General features: G+C 44.4%; 1 protein-coding gene across 3 annotated transcripts in view; it reads right to left on the minus strand.

Moving 5' to 3' along the window:
- SUCO (SUN domain containing ossification factor) overlaps nt 1-19208 on the minus strand; it is a 162530-nt gene that overhangs the window by 45163 nt on the left and 98159 nt on the right. For 2 of the 3 annotated variants that reach the window (XM_068239885.1, XM_068239883.1), the window contains 3 exons: nt 8197-8217; nt 7953-8008; nt 5790-5881 (listed from right to left, as the gene is read on the minus strand). In XM_068239885.1, the coding sequence (XP_068095986.1) occupies nt 5790-5881; nt 7953-8008; nt 8197-8217 (169 nt within the window). The remainder of the gene's footprint in view (nt 1-5789; nt 5882-7952; nt 8009-8196; nt 8218-19208) is intronic. The other variant, XM_068239884.1, reaches the window with a different exon arrangement.

Raw genomic sequence — 19208 nt, forward strand, 5'->3', positions numbered from 1 at the left:
ATAAAACATTCGACAAATCTATAACACCTTAGTGAATTCAAAATTAGATTTTACCCATGAGGTAAAATTATCAAACGTTTGATAAAGTGTTTGATAAAGCTCAGTGAATTGAGGCTAGTGACTGACTTCAATTTCCCTAACAACTAATGGGAGGACCTCTCCCATGTGATCTAGATAAGGATACGACAAAAGTATATTCCAACCTTACATGACTCAGGCAGACTGTTTTCGCACACTGTTTCTGCACAGAAAAACTGAGAACTGATATTAATCAATGGGCTAGTTCACACAGTGGCCTCAATTCACCAGAGGAGAGCCAGTAAGTGATAAAAGATCGGTATTTTACCTCATGCGGTATTTTAACATTTTCTTTGCAATTCACCACTGCATATTAAGCAATATTAAGCATTTACAATATTAAGTGGATGGGTGAAACGGAGGAGGTATTTGGATAAATTTTCGCACTCCCTCCCAATGAAAAATGTATTCAAATTCCTCCTTCGTTTCAACCATCCACTTAATATTGTAAATGCTTAATATTGCTTAAAATGCTTAATATTGTAAATGAGCTGCTGTCTGGTGCCTGAAATATGTACAGTATAAGCGGTTACTGTGTGCTGCTAGTAAACTAGCTGCAGAGTGAGCTGCAGCAGCTGTGCAAAAAAACAGATATCTCCAGGTACATTCAGGGGACAAATAGATCTAAAATTACAAACGGAAAAAATAGACGAATAACTACAGACTATCGCACATTTATCACAAAAATGTTGCATGAATTTTGCCTCAGAATATTTCTTACTGTGATGAGAATAAAATGTTTCTCTTAAAGGGAACCAGAGGCCCCAGGAAAAAGATTCTATACATACCTGGGGCTTCCTCCAGCCCCATACGCATGGATCGCTCCCACGCCGCCGTCCTTTGCTGCCTGGATCCGCCGGTACCGAGTCCCGTCATGGCCGCCAGTCGGTCGGCAGACGCGGCCAATTGTCCGCATCACACGGGGCTCCCTCCATATACGTATGCGTGAGGCTGCTTACTGCGCAGCCGCATGCGTACGGGTATGGAGGGAGCCCCTGTGATGCGGACAATTGGCCGCGTCCGCTGGAAGTGACGGGACCCGGTACCGCCGATCCAGGAAGCGGAGGATGGCGGCGTGGGAGCGATCCAGGCTTATGGGGCTGGAAGAAGCCCCAGGTATGTATAAAAGCTTTTTCTTTTTTCTTACGTTCCTCTCTGGTTCCCTTTAAAGCGGAATATTACCCTGCATTTCAACTTTGCTCTAAAACATTATTTACAGTATATTATATGCAACCAGCATTTTATTTTTACTAGACCAGCATTGAAAGGGTTACACACAGAGCTTTAAAGTTCCTGGAGAGAAATGCAGACGCATCCAAAGCTTACATAGATACATTTAAGTAAACCGAATGTGTCTAAGTGTGGAATGTGACTCACTCTGACTGTGCAGGAGCTGGAGGACAGCCAAAGAGTGTGTAACATTTCTCACTTGTTACATTCTATTTAGTTAAATGTATCTATCTGAACTTCGGATGCCTCTGCATATCTCTCCACGGAACTTTAAACCTTTGTGTGTAACCCTTCCATTGCTGGCCTAGTAAAAAAAAAAAAATGCTGGTTGCATATAATATGCTGTAAATGTTGACATGCAGGGTTATATTCCGCTTTAAGTTAAGGTCACACTTGTCCACGCAGAAAAGCAGGTGTTCAGGTGCGTTTTTATGCTTTTGCATTTAAATTACACATCCAGGGGCCTTTATAAGCACTTCCTGGGAGAAAAGAGAACTTTTCAAACTGCACTTTAAAGAGACTCTGTAACATTAAAAAGATCCCCTGGGGGGTACTCACCTCGGGTGGGGGAAGCCTCCGGATCCTAATGAGGCTTCCCACGCCGTCCTCTGTCCCACGGGGGTCTCTCCGCAGCCCTCCGAACAGCCGGCGACTGTGCCGACTGTTAGTTTAATATTTACCTTTGCTGGCTCCAGCGGGGGGCGCTGTGGAGGCTTTCCGTTCCGAACTACACGGAAATACCCGATCTCAGTCGGGTCCGCTCTACTGCGCAGGCGCCGGAAACTTGCGCCTGCGCAGTAGAGCAGACCCGACGGCGATCGGGTATTTCCGTGTAGTTCGGAGCCGACAGCCGTCAGAGCGCCTGCGCTGGAGCCAGGAAGGTAAATAATGACGTCACCGCTGCCCGGACTCCACGGAGGGCTGCAGCGAGACCCCTGACGGATGGAGGACGGCGTGGGAAGCCTCATTAGGATCCGGAGGCTTCCCCCACCCGAGGTGAGTACCCCCCAGGGGATCTTTTTATGTTACAGATCCTCTTTAAAGAGAACCCGAGGCGGTTAAATGGGGGGCAGATGAGACACAGAGGCATGTTCCCTGCCTCATGACATGCCTCTGTGCCCCCCCACCGCACTATAGCCCCCCGAGATTGGAAACATTATTTGTCGCCATCTTGCAGGTAAATACAGGGGGGAGGGATTCCCTGTTCAAAACGCCCACCAGGGGCGTTCCTGCAGGGATACCAGATCTCACTGCGCCTCCTGCTGCTCTCTCCCACCTCGCTGCGTGCTGGTGAGAGAATGAATCTCTTCAGCGTCGTGACCCAGATGTCGCTAGAGTGAAAGTGGGCCATTGCAGCACACAGATGCGGCGGTTTTTGAGGCCAATTGATCCACTCAGCCCCCCGGATCAAGTAGCCTACCTTTTAAAAAAAAATGATGAGCCCACCTCGGGCTCTCTTTAACTTGTTCTTCATTTTTCAACGTCAATTATTCCTCCATCAAAAGGAAGTGAAACACACTAGCATTTATATAGGAAGCACGCAGGAGGTGTAAATACATCAGCACAGACATTTGACCTCAAAACGCGTGCTGAAAAAATGAACATGCTGAGCATTTTTAAAACTCGCAGAAAAACGCACTTAAAAAAAAACAAAAAAAACACATGCATTTTTTTACGCATTCAAAAACGCATGCGATTCAAACAAGTGGATTAAACTATTAGTAAATGAAAAGGCCACTATCATGAAAATCTAACATTTTAAAGCGGAACTGAAGGTGAAAAAAAAAAAACAAGTTTCACTTGCTTCTGCCAGCCACCTGCAGCCGATCTGTGCCCGACATACGGATCTTCCATTCCCACGCTGCGACTCACTTTCACTTTGCGCAGTGTGTGTCAACTGTGCATGTGTGGCCCTGGCCACGCGCACCCCCGTTCACACTTCCGGCGCAATAGAGATGTTCTCATACTGCACCTGCGCAGTACGCTCCTGGTCACGGGAGCGTATACAAGGATACACGTGGCCTGGGCGCAGTGGAGGTCGACTTAGTCGGCTTCCAATACGAGAAAAAAAAAGTGAGCCATGGCGGGGGAACGGAGGATTGGTATGTCCCATCGTGGGCACAGGTCGGCTTGTAGGGAGATGGCAGAAGCCCCAGGTAAGTGAGCGTTATTTTTTAACACTTTTCAGCTCTGCTTTAAATACATATTTCTAAGTAGTACATTTCTCCCAGCGTAAAATGAACTGTAAATCACTTTCCCTATGTTGCTGACACAAGAGGCAGTAAAACTATCAGGTTTTGGACTACTCCCATCTCCTCACGGGGCATTATCAGAATTTCCTTTATTCTTTACAAAAGCAGTCTATCGAAAGGATGTACACAAGGATGCTTGCCAGCCTCCCTACTTGCTTACATGCTATTTGAGCAGTTTTTTTTTTAAAGTAATGAAAATGCTGAGAATTCCCCCATAAAGAGATAGACCAATTCAAAACTCTTCGAATCTGTCAAAATTTTAATGCCTACTGTAAGTGACAGCACATTATGCACATACATACATACATACATACTAGTAATTTAGCACATTAACGGGCGCAAGATAGGCAGTACCTCAAAACCCGCACATGCTTGCAACCTGAGCAGTCCGCTAACACGGACACAGAACCCGGGATGCATACACATGCATTTTAGATTTTTCACAGTAGTGGTCCTTTAAATGATTTGGGTATTACAGTTGCACAGCTTTCTTAAAGGATACCATAGCCGAAAAGATTTGGATAAACGAGGGAGCAGGCATGTACAGAGAGCTGTCCTGATGCCCACTGCTCTCCCAGTTCTACTCCTTTTCCAGCTAAATGACCCCCCCCCCCCTCTTCTGGGTCGGCGGAGTCGGGCATCAGTGCACAGGCGCTGGCTCGGCTGAATGGGTCGTACAGCACGTGGCCGCAGCTGTGAGTACTCTGCGCATAATGTTATCTTGACGTCATGCGCATAGTGCTCTTGGACGCGGTTGCACACTGTAGGATGCGTGCAGCCGAGCCAGTGCCTGTGCAGTGATGCCTGGCTCTGGCGACCCGGAAGAGGCTGTTGGGGGGCATTTAGCTCCCAAAAGGAGAGGAACAGAGGAGAACGGGTGGAACGGAGGGCATCAGGACAGCTTACCGTACATGCCTACTCCAGCATATTACAGAGTATATAGTCTGTCTATAACAGGAGCTTACAATCTATTTCCCTACCACAGACATAGGTTAAGGCTAACCTAGCTGAAGTTAGAAGTATAAATATTCTTCAATTTTTCAGTTTACACATTTAAAATAACTGGACGGATATAATATAAAATATATATATATATATATATATATATATATATATATATATATATATATATATATATATATCATACACTTTTTGGTAATTTCCAAATTTCCAGGAGAGTGTACAGCTTTATCTACTGGCCAAACAAGTAATAAAGTTAAAATGATAAATATAAATACATTTACTATTAAAACCCTATTGAACTTCCCACCTCTTCCCACCTAGCTGCAAAACAAATACACCCCTCCCCCCCCCAAAAAAAAGACAGTTTAAAAAAAAAAATACGTAAATGGTTACCTTAGGGACTGAACTTTTTAATATGCATGTTGTGAGGATATGGGCTTGTAATTAGTGATGGACGCAAAAATGAAAAGAATTCACCTTTATTTCCAAATAAAATATTGCCGCCATACATTGTACTAGGGAAATATTTTAAATTTTGCAATAACCGGGACACATGGGCAAAAAGTGTGTGTGGATTTTATGCACTGTAGAACAATTTTGAAACTAAAATAATTACTTTTTTCTTATTATTCCCCTTAAAATAAATAATACATTCTTAGCATAATGTACTACCCCCCCAAAAAAAGCCTAATTAGTGGCGAAAAAAAAACAAGATATAGATCATTTAGGTGTTAGAAGTAGTGATAAAATTATTGGCAAATGAGTGGGAGGAGCGCTAACGGGAAAGATTGCTTCCGTCCTTAAAGGGGTTCTGTGGTAGTCAAAAAGTAAAACTAGCTGACACTTACCTGGGGCTTCTATCAGCCCCCTGCAGCGGTGATGTCCCACACCGTCTTCCTCTAATCACCCGTTCCCCGCCGCCGTCACCGTGCATTATTTGTCTGGCATAGCCAAATAATGCGTGCTCCCGGTCACGCCATCAGGAGCTTACTGCGCAGGTGCAGTACGAATTTTTCTTGTACAGCGCCTGCGCAGTAAGCTCAGACGCGTGCGGAAGAGAGAGCTCGTCCGTGCAGCCGCAGTGTAATCACTCGCATGATTACACGGGGACCGGCAACGGGGAACAGCGCACTTGGAGAGGACGGCTCGGGACATTACGCTAGAGGGGGCTGATAGAAGCCCCAGGTAAGGGTTAGCTTGTTTTACTTACACAGAACTCCTTTAAGGTGAAAACACCTGCAGGCTGAAGTGGTTAAAGTTTATTACCTTCATCCTCATCGTAGATTTCTGTTCGTTCTGACTGATACTGGGAGTCCACTATTTCTTCATATTCCTCCACCATGCTGGTACCAAAAACTCTACCATAAAAAACAGCATTGAGAATAATTAGTAACGGACCTCATAAGGAAAAGAAAAACTCATTCTGGAGGAATAACTTTTTTTTTTTTTTTTTTTTTTTTTTAAAGAGTGCCACAAGTTTGAAGCCTGCTTATTATTGATTAATAAAAACAAAACAAAAAAGACCTGCACTCACTCAGTAGCAATAAATAGGCTGACTTTAAGCGGACCTGAACTCAGAACTTCCTCTCTACTCTAAAACATAAGCAACATACTGACCTTTTAAAGAAAAACATTTCTTTGTTACAGCTCATACAAATTCTGCAATAAATCTGCAGTGGCCTTAATTCATAAAGCATTATCGCATGCAGTAATGCTGAAAACGGCAGACTTTCCCGAGCACTTAGCAAAGTGTCAATTCATAAAAGCTGTTACCACATGAAAAACTGAAATTACTGAGCAGTGAGGAAAATTACCGACTTGGCTATAGTTACCTCCAACACGTCAGTAAATTATCAGCAAATGTCAATTCATAAAGCCTTCAACAAGCGGTAAGCCAGAAGATAATTACCGACACCTCTGGTGAGGTCTTAACAATGCAAAGTGCAGGGAGTCGAAAGTCTGTGCAGGGAGCAGAAGTCTCTGCGAGTCTGTGCAGGGAACCGAAGGCTGTGTGAGTCATCTGCGCAGGGAGCCGAAGTCTGTGTGAGTCATCTGTGCAGGGAGCCGAAGTCTGCGTGAGTCATCTGTGCAGGGAACCGAAGGCTGTGTGAGTCATCTGTGCAGGGAGCCGAAGGCTGTGTGAGTCATCTGTGCAGGGAGCCGAAGGCTGTGTGAGTCATCTGTGCAGGGAGCTGAAGTCTGTGTGAGTCATCTGTGCAGGGAGCCGAAGGCTGTGTGAGTCATCTGTGCAGGGAGCTGAAGTCTGTGTGAGTCATCTGTGCAGGGAGCCGAAGGCTGTGTGAGTCATCTGTGTAGGGAACCGAAGTCTGTGTGAGTCATCTGTGCAGGGAGCCGAAGGCTGTGTGAGTCATCTGTGCAGGGAGCCGAAGTCTGTGTGAGTCATCTGTGCAGGGAGCCGAAGTCTCTAAGTTTGTGCAGGGAACCGTAATTACAGCTTCTAACAAAAGAGATATCGCCACACTTCTGCTGTACCGCTCAATGGGATGCAGCAATTTACCGAACTTCAAAGGCAGCAGTGAAAATCTTTATGAATTTGCACACAAAGGTCTAAAATACTGAGTGCGGTATTTTCCCTCCCAGATTTTTTTTTTACCGCAAAGCCTTTTATGAATTGAGGCCAGTGTGTCTACTTGCTTTCATGGAAGTAGACATATGGTTAACTTCCTGTGTTTACCAATTAGCTGCTCTGCTGTGGCAGCCAGCTGACTCAGCTGAGATAAAATCAACTTTGATTAGTCACAGATGAGGGGGAATTAGAGAGGCTGAACTCTCTAAATACATACAATGTGCATGTCTCTATACTTTCCTTCTGTCCTGTGCAAGAGTTCAAAATCCCTTTAAGAAAGGTGTGGAAGGGTTGTGGTGCAGTAAGCAGCGAACTGTACATATACATTTACATAAATCTCTTGCAATGTTTTAATATGAATTTTCTCAATAATACTGTCATTTTTACCAGTTCCTGGGGGCTGGGTCAGTTTCTCCTGTCCTTCACCCGCAGCACTACAATGCAGACATTCTCTTCTGAGTTCTGATCACATGATAGGACATGAGATCGTAACCCAGGGAATGGTGTCAGCGTTGAAGTGCCACTAGGTGGTGGAAGAGGGAGTGATGGAAGAATCACATGCCATATCATGTGATCAGAACTCAGAAGAGGATGCCGGGAGTGCAGCACCACTAGTGGATGAAGAGGAGAAGCTGATCCAGCCGCCAAGAACAAGTAAATATTTTAAAAAACTCCCTGCGCCGCTCTGCATAGCTGCATTGTGCAGCAAAATATGCCTTTTAACGCCCTGGCACACATTCGCTCTCTCAAAATAATGCTGCAGGGCTCTTAACTGGTTAATAAGCTTCCCAAGTCAGATCATAGCAGTATACTGAATTGCACGGCACAGTTTTACACCTTACCTTATAAGGCTCAACGGACAAAAATGTTCAGATCCAAAATGTGATATCAGCTCCACCTAGAGGGCACAGAAAACCTAATCAAACTGGAATCTACTTCTGTGGGTAGAGAAGTATTAAGACTCAATTAAGAGCACCTACAAGCAAGTAAAAGCAAGTATAGATTTGCTCTAAAGATAAGATCTGAAAGACATTCTTGCCATGCATTAATCAGCTGTATATAAAACATTCAGAGAAGGTTGCTAACCTTTATGTATTTGATGAACATCTAAAAGCAACAAGGAAAGAGAAAGAAAACAAGGGTCAGTACAGAAACCAGAACATGCCACAAGCCATAACAAAATAAAGAGTTATTAAACATTAAGCAGAGAGAATGTGTAAAGCTGTAGTATTTGGCTGCCATAATTTCATTTTTATATCTTTCGCCTGACCAGCCAAAAGGTTAAGCTCTTACTACCCAGACAAACCACAGCAAAACATGTGTACTGCTAGGCTACATCAACCTCCATTCATACATACATCTGAGAAAAAGGAGATTTATTCTACTCATTGGGAGGATAAAATAAACAGATGTAATAGGATATGTCCTATTTTATTGGAAATAACTGAAGGCAGCTATAAACATACAAGTTAATACAAATGTAGGAGAATAACTAGAGCCCAGCTTTCGGGACCTTAACTGTACAACAAACCTCTTCAACACAAATTCATGATGGTGCTACCTCCACATAAAATACTGATATGCCAACAGCCAAGACAGAACCTCTCTTTGTATAACCACTTCAGGATTCGGCGTACGCTTAACTACGCCCCTGAACCCTGAAGTGGATTGCATGGAAACGGCCGCTCGTATGAGCGGCCGTTCCATGTCAGTTCAGGGAGGGTGTCTCCGTGAACACCCTGCGAGCCTCCGATCGTGGCTCGCAGGGTAAATGTAAACACACGAGGGAAGATCTTCCCCGGTGTTTACATGTATACGGCGCTGCTGCGCAGCAGCGCCGTGGTGGAGATCGGCGATCCCCGGCCTCTGATTGGCCGGGGACCGCCGGCACCTGATAGGCTGAAGCCTATCCTATCCGGCGCAGGACGGAATTCCGTCCTGCGCCGCTCACAGGGGGAGGTAGAGGGAGGGAAGGGGAAGGCGGCCAGGAAGCGCTGCGGAGGGGGGCTTTGAAGAGAGCCCCCCCCCCCCCGCAAGCGCAAGCAGCCGGCGGCGATCAGACCCCCCCAGCAGGACATCCCCCTAGTGGGGAAAAAAGGGGGGAAGTCTGATCGGCCTGGCTGCTAGCTGATCGGTGCTGCGAGCTGGAGAGCCCACGCAGCACCGATCAGCAAAACCACCCGGTATCCGGAAGTGGATATAAACCCTCAAATTCAAATCAGTCAACACACATAAAAAACACATATCGGTTCTGTGACAAATAAAGGTTTATTCATCCTAAGTAGTTAGAGCCTTATAAAATATTCCCTGTAGCCACTATTAAAAAGTGACAGCAGATAGGAAAAGGCTTGGTTTATAAAAAAAAGATCAGGGAAGCCAGGGGTTAACAGTTCCTCTCCCTGGTCAAATGTAGCAACTTCATGCTAATGACCCTTGGGCAAGTCAGATACTCCTGTAATCACTAGGTGCATCAAATGGCTTCCTTTCCCAAAGCAAGAATCTTGAGATATTGCTTAGGTCCAGGACACCCACCAGGCAGAGAGAGAGAAATCTCACACCTACCCTGCTCTCCTCCAGACTATGAGGCTCCTCAGTTCCTTACTTGAAAAGAGCCAACCGCAGGGGGTCTCTCAGGGTTACCTCAGCTGGAAGATCAAAGGAGGTCCTCTCCCAGCTAGCAGACCCTACTGTAACCATTAATAATCCATAAACTACTATATTGGTAATATTTCTGGTGTTACAAAGATACCAGGTCCTTCAAATTCACAGAGTGTGTTGGACTTCACGGGACACTGGTTCTGAGAGATTTTCAAGCATCTGGATCTTCCAGAACCAATGCTACAAAGGGTGGAAGTAACGAACTTTGTTATTTGTCTCCCATTGTCCTCATATGTGGTATCAAATGAATTGTACAATTATGCTGGGTGCGAATATGCATTCTGTTTCTTGATGTGACCTACAGGCACGGAGAAAGTGGGCAAAACATGAATTGGGCCAGATTAGATGGGATTGGCACGCGCTGTCGCATTAACTACCTTCTCCTGACTGGATTGTCACAGGTACATTTAAGAAGACCCCACTACAGCTGCTACAGTCCAGTCATATGAGTGAGACAAAAAGGTTTGCAACCATCAAATAAATACAATTGATTGGTGGACAATCTGGATAATGTACTTTTTTTTACTGTTGTATGTGTATTTCTTGTATCCACAAATGAGGGCCTACCCAGGTTTGATGTATTCTAGCCTCTTGATGCTCTTACCGCCGTTCGGTCATAAGCAGTTTGCCAGCTAAAGGGGCACTGCCTTCAAATTGGACAAGGCTGGACTTTTACGTGTCATGACCCCGCCCAACTACAGTGAGGATAAAAACTCCAATGACACAAAGGTCCAGTGTCCATCATCTGAAATCTTTGTCTATAACATCGGACAGCCAGCTGGACACTGGCAACTCACTTGAATTATTTCTCACAAAGGGCCTCTTTGCCGCTATGGCAATCGGTCATCTTGGACTTCCTCCAAAGACTTGCGATTGCCACATGGACTACTAATAACGGTATTTGAACTGTGCATTAAGACATTATGTTTCTCTTCATCTCTATTCTTTCTCTCTCAAACCAATCTGTTCTGCCGGACAGGTATATTTATCTGTGGGCTAAATTAGGCTGTGTGTATGTAGTTTTAGAATAAAATCGAACGATTTTATGGTTCAGTCTTGTGCCTGTTCTGGTCATCTGATTGCTGCTACAACGAATCCGCCCTTTGAAGAGTCAGAGTCATACTACCTCAGTTTTATTATTTGCTTATAAGTTGTTGATTAGCTAGCTAGTTTGTAAATAACCGTTTCTCCCTTCCAGGTTTAGCTAGTACCCGATTTCCTGTGCGAAATCTAAAACTTTAATTTATCGATTGGACATACAATAGAGATTGCATCATAAATGGACCCAGTAACCTTTCTTTACACGTCACATTGCTCACAGTCTTTAAGCCTTCGGAAGTGACTATTCCCCGAACGGTGACTGGAGCATATCGAACGTGATTGGGCTGGCTACCGTATTATGATAGCGTTGGGGTCTCTTCGCCCTGGCAAATCGAAGAGTGGTGGCAGTGAAATTACCTGATTTCCAGCATGAAATCGATATTTTTATTTTACTGATTGTACGTACAATCGTGATTGTACATGTATGGGCACCTCCAACCTATCTAAACAGTTTACTACGCACACAGTGAATTTGCCTCCAGGAGTCTCTAGTACATGAGACCTGCATGGCAACAGTGGCCTAGTAATACGGGATTGGTGAGCGATTGTCACATTACATATTGTCGGCAGCTGCGCGATCAAGCTTTGTCAGTCTGCTCACCGTACTTCCTGTGTATGCTAATGGGAGCAGATTAGACGGGATTGGCACGCGCTGTCGCATTAACTACCTTCTCCAGACGATCCAGCAACCGGTCTTTGTTATCAGTCTGCTCACTGTACTTCCTGCCTATGCTAAGGGGAGCAGATTAGACGGGATAGCGGGGCTGGATTGTCACAGGTACATTTAAGAAGACCACACTACAGCTGCTACAGTCCAGTCATATGAGTGAGACAAAAAAGTTTGCAACCATCAAATAAATACAGTTGATTGGTGGACAAGTGATGCACACAAGATTTTTTTTTATTTAATCTGGATAATGTACTTTGTTTTACTGTTGTATGTGTACTTCCTGTATCCACAAATGAGGGCCGACCCAGGTTTGATGTATTCTAGCCTCTTGATGCTCTTACCGCCGTTCGTTTGGTCAGAAGCAGTTTGCCAGCTACTGGTAAAGGGGCTTCCCCCATTGGTTTGCTGGATGCATGAACATACAAGCTCAAAGCAAAACCTTAAAGTGTAACTGTCGGGCATAAAATAAGAAAACATTTTTTATCTGGTAAACAAGTAATAAGGATGCTAACCAGGCAATCCAAAAGTTAAAATCACTATTACTTTTCTTGTTGATAAATGATCATTCCCCAGTTTACCAGACAATTTGGTACCCACATTTGGTACACGAAAAGGAAGTTGCAGGGCATGCTGGGTTGCCCTTTTCTACTTCTCTACTTTCCCTCAGACTTAATTAATGCAGCCTGATTGGCTGAAGCCTCTTTTCCTACTGTTTTCCCCTCCCACACCTCTGTTCAGGGTTGCCAACCTAATTTCAAATTTTTTACGGACAAGAGGCCCAAAAAAGCAGGACACCTAAAATGTTGGACGGACAAGGGGAGGAGTTAGGGGCGGAGTCAAAAGCGGACTTTTTTTAGTAGAGATGTGGGTGGTGCTAAGCTCTGGGCATTATTATTTTTAGTATTTATATAGCCAGGGCTGTGGAGTCGGAGTTAGAGCAATTTTTGGGTACTTGGAGGTTGGTAGTTTCATAAACTAAGGCAGTCGGAGCTGGATGATTTTTGTACTAACTCTACAGCCCTGTATATAGCATTGACATCTTCTGCAGCGCTGTACGGAGTACATAGTCATGTCACTGACTGTCCTCAGAGGAGATCACAATCTAATCCCGCCATAGTCATAGTCTAATGTCCTACCATATTATAATTATGTATTATAGTATACAGTATATAGCCCTGACATCTTCCACACAGTACTTTACAGAGTAATGTCACTATCCCACAGCCAACATGCTTATGATTCAGTAGGGGAGACTTATTGGTATGCTTATTTATTCCTTTTTTTTTTTTTTTTAAATGTAATACTGATTCCTGTATTTACAGTCTGTTGAACCATAATGCTCAGTATGCCCTGCCAGATCATGCTGAGGAGTTGCAGCTCATAAGGTTATAATTAACTATACTCTTGGGTGCTGTAAGTCTCAGCATGCTCTAAGAGGACTTTCTGGCCCATGTTTCCAGAGGCTTAAAGGGAACCCGAGATGGTGTTAAATCTTTGTAATTATACTTAACTGGGGCTTCCTCCAGCCTCATGAGGTGTATGGGCTCCCTCATCATCCTCTCTGGCAGCTCTGTTCGCTATAGCTCCCAGTAATCTGGCTGGCCACGCTGTTCTGTGCATGCGCAGCTCTGCCATGCATGCACCTCTTGTCACGCTACCGCAACTGTAAGCATTTTGTGCCTGCGCAGTAGTACTGCAAAGGTGCAGCACACTCCTGGGTACAGGAGCATGTCACATTACCGAGAGCTGTAGCAAACAAACTGAGTGGCCAGTGAGGGAGCACACACCTTATGAGGCTGGACAAAACCCCAGGTAAGTATAAATATACAGATTAACACCATCACAGGTTCCCATTAATAAGTATTTGCCTCTAAAAGGTCAAGAAAGACAACTGGCAGGAAATAAAGCTGATTGATGATCATTACCCTGACCCCAGGTCACCGGAATATCTGCAGATCCGGAGGCTCTCTTCCCTGCCTGTGTGCTCAATCTAAGGAGGTCTCCCTGCTGCCAGAAGCCCCAGCCCCCCACCTTCTGCATTGCAGCCAGACTCACTCGTCTCACGCTGTAGTAATGTCATGCAGGCTGTCGGTCACTGAGTGTATACACGGCTCCTCTGCTGCTCTCGTGCTCTGCCCTCCTCCCCCTCCAGTGACAGACAGCACAGCTCCTCTCCTCCAAGTCTCCCCCACTCGTGCCTCTCTCTCTCTCACAGAGACTCACAGTGGGTGTGCTGGGTCGGCTTTTTGTCTTCCTGCCCTGGTCGCTCCTGGCAGGCGGTGGCTGCTGCTGGGCTCCGATCTGTCTGTAGACTTAGCCAAGGCTCAGGCTGCTTGCTGGCTCGGCTGCTGCCTGTGTCGCACTGGCGCTGCGACCTCAGCTCCGACCAGCCCGTGACACTCGCTGTCCTCCTCCTCGTGACTCGCTGGGCTCAGGGCTGGCTGCCTGCATCTCTTATTGGGCAGCGAGTGGCGCCGGTGCAAAAAAGACGGTCTCTGATTGGAAGGGACACCCGGGGAGGAGAGGGGAGGCTGAGGGGAATTGACGAAGGGAGAAAATAGAGCGTGCATAGCGCAAGACGCATGCACAGAATACATTTGCAGAATTAATGCATATTTGGACGGACAACTGCCCACGAAATACGGGCAGTACGGACAGCTGTATTTCAAGTGATTTTGTACGGACAGTCCGTCTTTTGACGGACGCTTGGCAACCCTGCCTCTGTTCCTCTCTGATTAGCCAATATTTCTCATGCTGAGACAATGCACTTTCTATGGTTAAGGGTGGCAAATCAGGCAGAGGAGAGTAAGGGAGGAAAAGTACATCAGGATTGGCTTCAAAATAGACAGTTAAAATGGGATATTTTTATTTATTTATTTATTTATTTTAACTGTAGAAAAATCACTAAAATCAAAACATGGATAGTGCAATACATATGTTAAGTGAGTAGAGCAAGTATTTAACTACTTATGTGTGGTTTTTTTCTGAGACAGTATGGCTGACAGCTCCTCTTTAAAGAGAACCTGTACTGAGTAAAAATATTTAAAATAAAACACATGAGGTAAGTTCAAATAAACATTACATAGTTACCTTGCCATCAGTTCCTCTCAGAAGCTCACCATTTTCTTCTGACAATGATCCCTTCCAGTTCTGACAATATTTTGTCAGATCTGAAATATATCAGTTGCTGTCAGTAAAATATCAGTTGCTGTCAGTTATAGCTGAGAGGAAAACTGATGTACCAGGTTATGTCAATGTTTCCCTATGGCTCAAGTGGGCGATGTTACAGTTTAACTGTGTGCTGACCAGAAAGCTGTTGTGGGGTAATGGCCATTTTCAAAATGGAGGACGGAAAATTCCCTTGATCATAGTGAACAAATAGGACGCAGGAGAGGAGAAAGACACTGAGGAGTAGACTACATGGAAGGTAAGTATGACTTGTGTATGCTTATTTTGACTTTCAATTTTCAGTTCAGATTTTCTTTAAAGCAAACCTGTATCTTTGATAAGTTAATTGCATGTATGATACTAGGAATAATTATGAGTTTCTTCCTCCAATTCCATTTTTATGGCCTGTAGATTTTGTTAACTTGTTGCGGAAGAATCTGGGCATACGCAGTTAATCTTTAGCTCTAGCAGCGCCACAGCTTGCAGGTATCTTCTTATACTTGACCAGCAGTAGCAGAGATCAGGTGTGAGCCTTGACAGAGTCTGCAATTCTAATTTTCACAAGCATTACCCTGATCAGGGGATGACATTGGATCCATTGCCATACACATCACATTCTGATCAGATTTACAGCGGAGATCTGAGTGGAGTCTATCAAGATCTGGAGGAGGCAAGGTCTTGGTTTTCCAAATTGAGATACGTATGAATTTTTTTTTTCCCAACTGGCAACTTCAAAAGTAGAGTGACGCCTACAGTCATTTTTTGGCGTTTGAAATGGGATATCATTTTACTCCAAGCACATAAAATAAATGTTCAAAATAATAATTCAGTGGAACAACTTATCTTTGAATTTCTCAGGAAAATAACAAAGGGATTCCAAAAATAAACATATACAGGAAATGCTATTTAGAATTCACAATAATAAATATATATATATATATATATATATATATATATATCTCAAAGGGCTTGTACTTTACTCCTAAATAGCAAGTCCTGTGTCATCAGCAAATACCTGGTTAGGTATTAAATATATGACTCATAATGTTGGACTTCTCAGACTGCTGAATTATTTTCTCCACCTAACACTTCAAACAGCACAAGCCGCCTCTGCAGTCCTGTGAAACATTTTTCTTATAGAGGTTATGAAAAGTGGGTAAATTACTTCATTTTTTTAAATTGCTGTTTGTATTCATGTTTGGGATTTGTCACTTTCTCTGTAAGGCCTATTTACAAACACTATTCAGGCATTTAAATTTCCCTACAATAGTGATCTGATCACAGAAATGTGAATTACATGAAGTGTGGCACTATGTTTGATGATGTACTTACTGCATGCTGTGAATCACAGGAAATTAGAATGAGAGAAAAAGTACAGTACGGTTTAAATATGCATTAAAGGACCACTATCGCAAAACGTTTTGTTTTTAAGTAGCACCTTAGTAGTTATTTAACACATATTGGAAAAACACTATTTCTTTTTAATTGTGTTTTTTTAACATCCATGTGAGCCCTGTATACTGGCTCAGTGCAGAGATGCTGAGCTGATGGGACTCTTGGAAATACCTAAACAGGCTTTTCCCCCTCTCAGCCTCCGTCCTATAAATCACTGGGACCACTTGTGCCGTTTCTTCTGTCTCACACACACCAAAAGACCCTTGCACTTTGCCCCCTGCAGGCAATTACCAAGGCAGCTTTCTGCTGCTAGAGTCTCACAGAAGTCCAAGTAAGTCCAATCGCCACAGTTACGGAGGGCGATGAAAAACAAAAACGGACTTTAGAGAGCTCAATTGCAGTTGAGTCAGCACCGTCAAGTAATATATCTTTATTGAAGTAAAAACAGCATGATGTCTTGCTTTAACAGCAACAGCCCCGCTGTTTCGGTCCAAAGAACTTTCTTAAGCCATTAAGTTACACAGCACACTGCCATTTAAAAAACACAGACACACACACACAATAATTAATATACAAGTGTCCTATCGTCCTGCTGATAAACACTCGTTTCCAAACACATATGTACAGTCCTGGCCAAAAGTTTTGAGACTGTCAAAAATAATAGTTTTCACAAAGTTTGCTGCTAAACTGCTTATAGATCTTTGTTTCAGTGGTTTATGTGATGTACTGAAATATAATTATAAGCACATCATACGTTTCAAAGGCTTTTGACAATTACCTTTGTGGATAAAGTCAGGACCCAATAATGGATCAAAGTCTATATGGATAATTGGTGGATGCACCACAAAAAATGAATCCATAATACTTCACAGTTCACTGAAAAGAGGCTGCATGGGTATGCCATAAAACCAGCTTCTGTTCTCAGTGTGAGTTCAGTTTAGTGCGCCACAACTTGAATGTTCTCCATCCAGGGATAAACCAATGCACAGACTTATGCAACACAGTGCGGGATTACCGCTGCTTCAGCCACTGATTCATGCGCAAAGCCTAGCGCTGATGGCACAGTTCCAGGTAACCAGCACAAATAGACAGCAGAGTATGTACAGCTTCGCTATGCACAGCTTGGATGCATCAGTGTGGAAGCGTCAGGTGACCGGCATAGCCGTGTCATGTAAATGCCGGTCAGCTGACGCTTCCCCGCTGATACTTCCACGCTAATCTGGAGTTGTCTGCCCCAACGTGCCGCTTGCTGAGCTCTTACCACACAAGTTGTGGCATCCAGGAGAGCATGAAGTGCGCACTACCGCAATACCTACATAAGAGGTGATAAGGACTGTCTTTTGACAAGCGGAGCCCAGCGGTGGCGAGAGCCCATCCGGGCAATGTATGACATCCCTTAAGATGTGCATAGCGAAGCTGTACATACTATGCTGTCTATGTGTGCTGGTTACCTGGAACTGTGTACAGTTTATTCTGTGCCATCAGCGCTAGGCTTTGCGCATGAATCAGTAGCTGAAGCAGCGGTAATCCTGCACTGTGTTGCATACGTCTGTGCATTGGTTTATCCCTGGATGGATAATTTCAAGTTGTGGTGCACCAAAGCGGTAGTGTGAACTCACACTAAGAACAGAAGCTGGTTTTCTGGCATAACCATGCAGCCTAAGATTTTTGTTGCAGCCTCTTGTCAGTGAACTGTGAAGTATTATGGATTCATTTTTGTGGCGCGTACACCAATTATCCATATAGACTTTGATCCATTAGTGGGTCCTGACTTTATCCACAAAGGTTGCTAGTCTGTGTGTGGGTGCGTGTTGTCAGCTGACCTAGCAGATATACACGGGCTACAATTGTCGCCGCAACACGCCCCGTGAGTATGCGCCGTCGCACGGGCGCGCACCCCGAACTGTCGGCCGTCGCTGATGTTGCCAGGCGATTGAAAGTTTCAATGGAACGTCGGCGAGAGCTTCCGTCGCACCGCTGGTCCCTCTTCCGCGTGTGTACGCGGAGGGACCTGGCGAGGAGCTGTCGCCGGCCAGTCGCCCATACGCTCACGTGTGCTGGCGACAGGCCACTTTTGCAGCCCGTGAGTATGGGCCATAAAACTATCTGGTGCACTGGCAGCCCCAGCTAGAGGACATCATTTGAATTAAGAAAACTGTGGTATTTGGACCAGTAGATCTGTAATTGATCAGTATGTAGCTGCTTTATTACGACTGAACTGTGGTATACTGGGTTAGGAACTTGCCTAAGTACTGTATATAAGGATGCTTCTTACTTGCCCAGACTTATTCTTTACACTCCTCTTCTCCCGGCCAAACCAATGATTTATGAACCTTTCAGTTGGTTTTCTGCTAGAAGGCAATTACAGTTTATGCACATTTGGCTTTGCTGAGCAGCACGTATGGGCATAGAAAGCGTGGTGGAGGAGAGACCGGAGACTCCCCAAGATCAAACCAAACGGTCAAAAATAACTAGCCTGGCCTATTGCTGGTTGCCCATATTAAAGGACAACTATCAAAGTATACATTTTTTTACATTTTTGCTGGAACCCCTTAGAGAACAGTCTTCGTGATTATAGAGGAGTAGATCATAGTACACAAAACATTTTTATTACCGAAGCCCCGTGTCCCTTTTAAACAGCATCCCATTAAAGCACAGTTGGTGACGGACTGCAGCATGGTCCATCCTCACAGGTGATACCATTATGCAAAAATCTTTATGTGCCACAGTGTTCAATAACAGTTTGCCCCATCACCACTGGCTGAAAAGCATGCGACTGTAGCCACAAGAGTGTTATGAGCGAGACAACGTCTCCCACTCTGCATTGTACTGCGCATGCTCACATAGTGGAGTTTGTGTCTGACTGCTTGCCGTTGCATACCAAGGACTGGAGCATATTTAACATTGTTCTGGATTGTGCTTGGGTCTGTGTTCAAGTATATCCAGCATTTGCAATCATATAGGAGCAGAACAAATGAGGTTTGGACTGTGATAGTGGTCACTTATCAGGTATCTTCTATCACCAAAAACTATAAAACTTAAAATACAAGTGTACACATTTCTAAGTACATCTCTCCCACAGTAAAATGCACTATAACTTAAATTA

The sequence above is a fragment of the Hyperolius riggenbachi genome, chromosome 6 (assembly GCF_040937935.1).
Source record: "Hyperolius riggenbachi isolate aHypRig1 chromosome 6, aHypRig1.pri, whole genome shotgun sequence".
Classification (NCBI taxonomy): domain Eukaryota; kingdom Metazoa; phylum Chordata; class Amphibia; order Anura; family Hyperoliidae; genus Hyperolius; species Hyperolius riggenbachi.